We start from the raw sequence: 2,393 nt of genomic DNA, 5'->3' as shown, positions 1-2,393 counted from the left end.
CCAGCCTTCAGAGAGGCTTTCCGACCACCTCCTCTGCTCTAAACCACTCTGCCACCCCCCTCCATCCCATAATACTCTTGCCTGGAAGATGCTTTGATGCCTTTTTCCGGCTACGGGGCAACGCTGGCTGGGGCCGGTGCTCCCGGCGGGCAGGAGATGCACCGCTGCGCCTGCTCAGCAAAACCCAGGTGACAGTCCCCTCCCCGAGCGTCACCGCAGGCTTTGAATTATTTCTCTTACCCCCCAACATTCGTAGCGTTTATACTTTGTTTTACTCGGGGTTTTTCTCCTTTTCGGTACTTTCCAGCAGCAGATATTTTACGCAGCGCCTACAGCAATGCGTGGCAGCTGCCAGACACCAGCCTGTGCTCGGGTTGGAGTTCGTTCAGGTTCAAGGCTGGTGTGGGACCAACAGCTGCACCTCCTGCAGCGTCGAGAACCGTCCCCACGGGCGGGTCACACGCAGAGGACCCAGCGGACCCCATCCTGCGTGGTTTTAGGAACGGGAGGATGATGATCATCGAGGGCAATTCCTGCCTGAACCGGGCTGCGGAGCCTCGCTCCACGGCTCCCGTGGCTCACCGGACAATGCACAGTGGAATAGAACAACAACTGTGAAACACCATTTCCAGCCATTTCGGATCGCTGCTGCTGAGCCAGTTTTAGGGTTTGGAGCAGCTAGGACCCATCACAGAAAAGCCAGCGGGCATCTCCTTACCTTCCTCCTCTCCTCCGCAGCCTCCAGCCTCCTCTGCAGCTCCTCCAGGGACAGGTCCTTCTTCTTGGGGGGGGAGGACAGGATGGGGCTCTCGGGAGATAAGTCTGAAGGGGACTTCAGGATCACCTCGAAGCTCTGGCCCGATGCCCTCTTATCCAGCTGCTTCACCTCCATGTCTTTAGGGGGGAAAAAAAACCCAGAGGCTCTGTGGACCTGTGACACTCGGGAGAACGTTCACCCGCGGGCACCGAGCTCTTCACGGAGGAATCAGGGTGTTCCCACGTCCTGACCTGGGGGATTTTATTCTATCTCCAAAATTCCCCTATTAGTGACCAGCTCTATCCCCCCCAAGTCAATGCAATTAATTTAAATTCACGGCAGAATTGCAGAAATCCCGTACAGCTGCTGACATCGGGTATGCCAGCCCCTGCAAGCGGTTTCTTGCTGGGGAAATGTGGGTTACGTTAATAAAAGAAACTGCGAAAGGGGACTACATGGAGAGCCCCCGGGCTGGGGGATTGCTGCTCCGGGCTGGGACAGCCCCGTGTGCTGACGAGCTCCCGCGGGAGCATCAGGCGAACGGCGGAGCAGGTCCTGCGGGAGCGGGGTACGTACCTCCATACTGGTAGATGGTGTTGGGATGGGGCTGGGTGTGGAAACAGGAGCAGATGAGGGAGAGCAGAGACAGCTCCTTCATTTTCTCCTTGTAGGCTGAAAGAATAAGAAATAGCAATGAGGAGAGAGTCTACCAGCAACAGCAGCTCCTTTCACTGGAGAAGCGAAGCACGCAGGCACAAGGAAACCCCTTGGTAGCTGCCAGACTCTGCGGAGGCTCCTCCAGGCTGCATCGCTGGCCGAAAGGTCCACGGGCGTCCTGGGGTCCAGCCCCAGCTCTGCCTCTGCATCGCCCACACGTCCCTGTGCTCCTGGCCGGGGTTTGTCCCCTCCTGCCCGAGCTCCTGCCAGAGGTGAGCCTGCAGCTGGCTGCCAGCGGCACCGTCACCGGGCCAGCCAAGGGCAATGCCCAGAGCTCTGGGACGGGAAGAGGCGTTAGATGCTGAACAATTTTGGAAAAAATTGTCACCCTGTGTCTCACACACCCTCAGGGACACCTTCGGGATCTTCTCCTCTGCCTTCTGCAGCTACTCAGGTGGGAAAACTGTTTTCATTGCTTCATACCTGCACTTATTTTTCCTCCTAGTACAGAACTCCCCCCTAATTAACACCCTCCTTTTGCTAACAGACAACCCCTGACGCTCACATCTTTGTTGAACATTTTTTTTCAGTTTGCTCCACATTCTGACTCCAACACCCTGCCCAGCCCTGCCGTTAACCCCCCGCCCCCCCCCTGCCGTTAAACCCAAACCCAATGGGAACAGTTTACATCAGCTTTGCCAGTGGCAGAGCAGAGCATCTTTGATTTGGTTCAGAACGAAAAAAGCCTCCGAGAGCCTCTGAGAGCGCCGTGTCGTGCTAGAAGTTGCGGCATGCAGCAGCAAGCTGGTGTATCTCACAGCGTGCTGCCAAGAGCCCCGAGGAGGGTCCCCTGGACCAAAGGAGAGACGTGATCACTGAACATAACGCACCGAGGTCCTTGCTTCCCCGTCACCTCTGCTCCTGGGGGGACACAAGGCACCCAGCAGACGTGCCGCATCCCTGACCCCCTCGTTTCACC

The 2,393-nt window shown here is 57.2% G+C and overlaps 1 protein-coding gene across 1 annotated transcript in view; it reads right to left on the bottom strand.

Annotated features, from left to right (window-relative positions):
* LOC104468300 (stathmin-3-like) overlaps nucleotides 1–1,427 on the bottom strand; it is a 2,226-nt gene extending 799 nt beyond the window's left edge. Inside the window, exons 1-2 of the mRNA XM_010082371.1 lie at nucleotides 1,334–1,427; nucleotides 719–894 (exon numbers count right to left, since the gene is read on the bottom strand). Of these exons, the coding sequence (XP_010080673.1) occupies nucleotides 719–894; nucleotides 1,334–1,415 (258 nt within the window). The 5' untranslated portion in view covers nucleotides 1,416–1,427. The remainder of the gene's footprint in view (nucleotides 1–718; nucleotides 895–1,333) is intronic.
* Nucleotides 1,428–2,393: the final 966 nt, after the last annotated feature.

The sequence above is a fragment of the Pterocles gutturalis genome, unplaced genomic scaffold (assembly GCF_000699245.1).
Source record: "Pterocles gutturalis isolate BGI_N339 unplaced genomic scaffold, ASM69924v1 scaffold27384, whole genome shotgun sequence".
NCBI classification, from domain to species: domain Eukaryota; kingdom Metazoa; phylum Chordata; class Aves; order Pterocliformes; family Pteroclidae; genus Pterocles; species Pterocles gutturalis.
The sequence above is the reverse complement of the archived record's forward strand: the minus strand, read 5'-3'. Positions and strand labels throughout refer to the sequence as shown.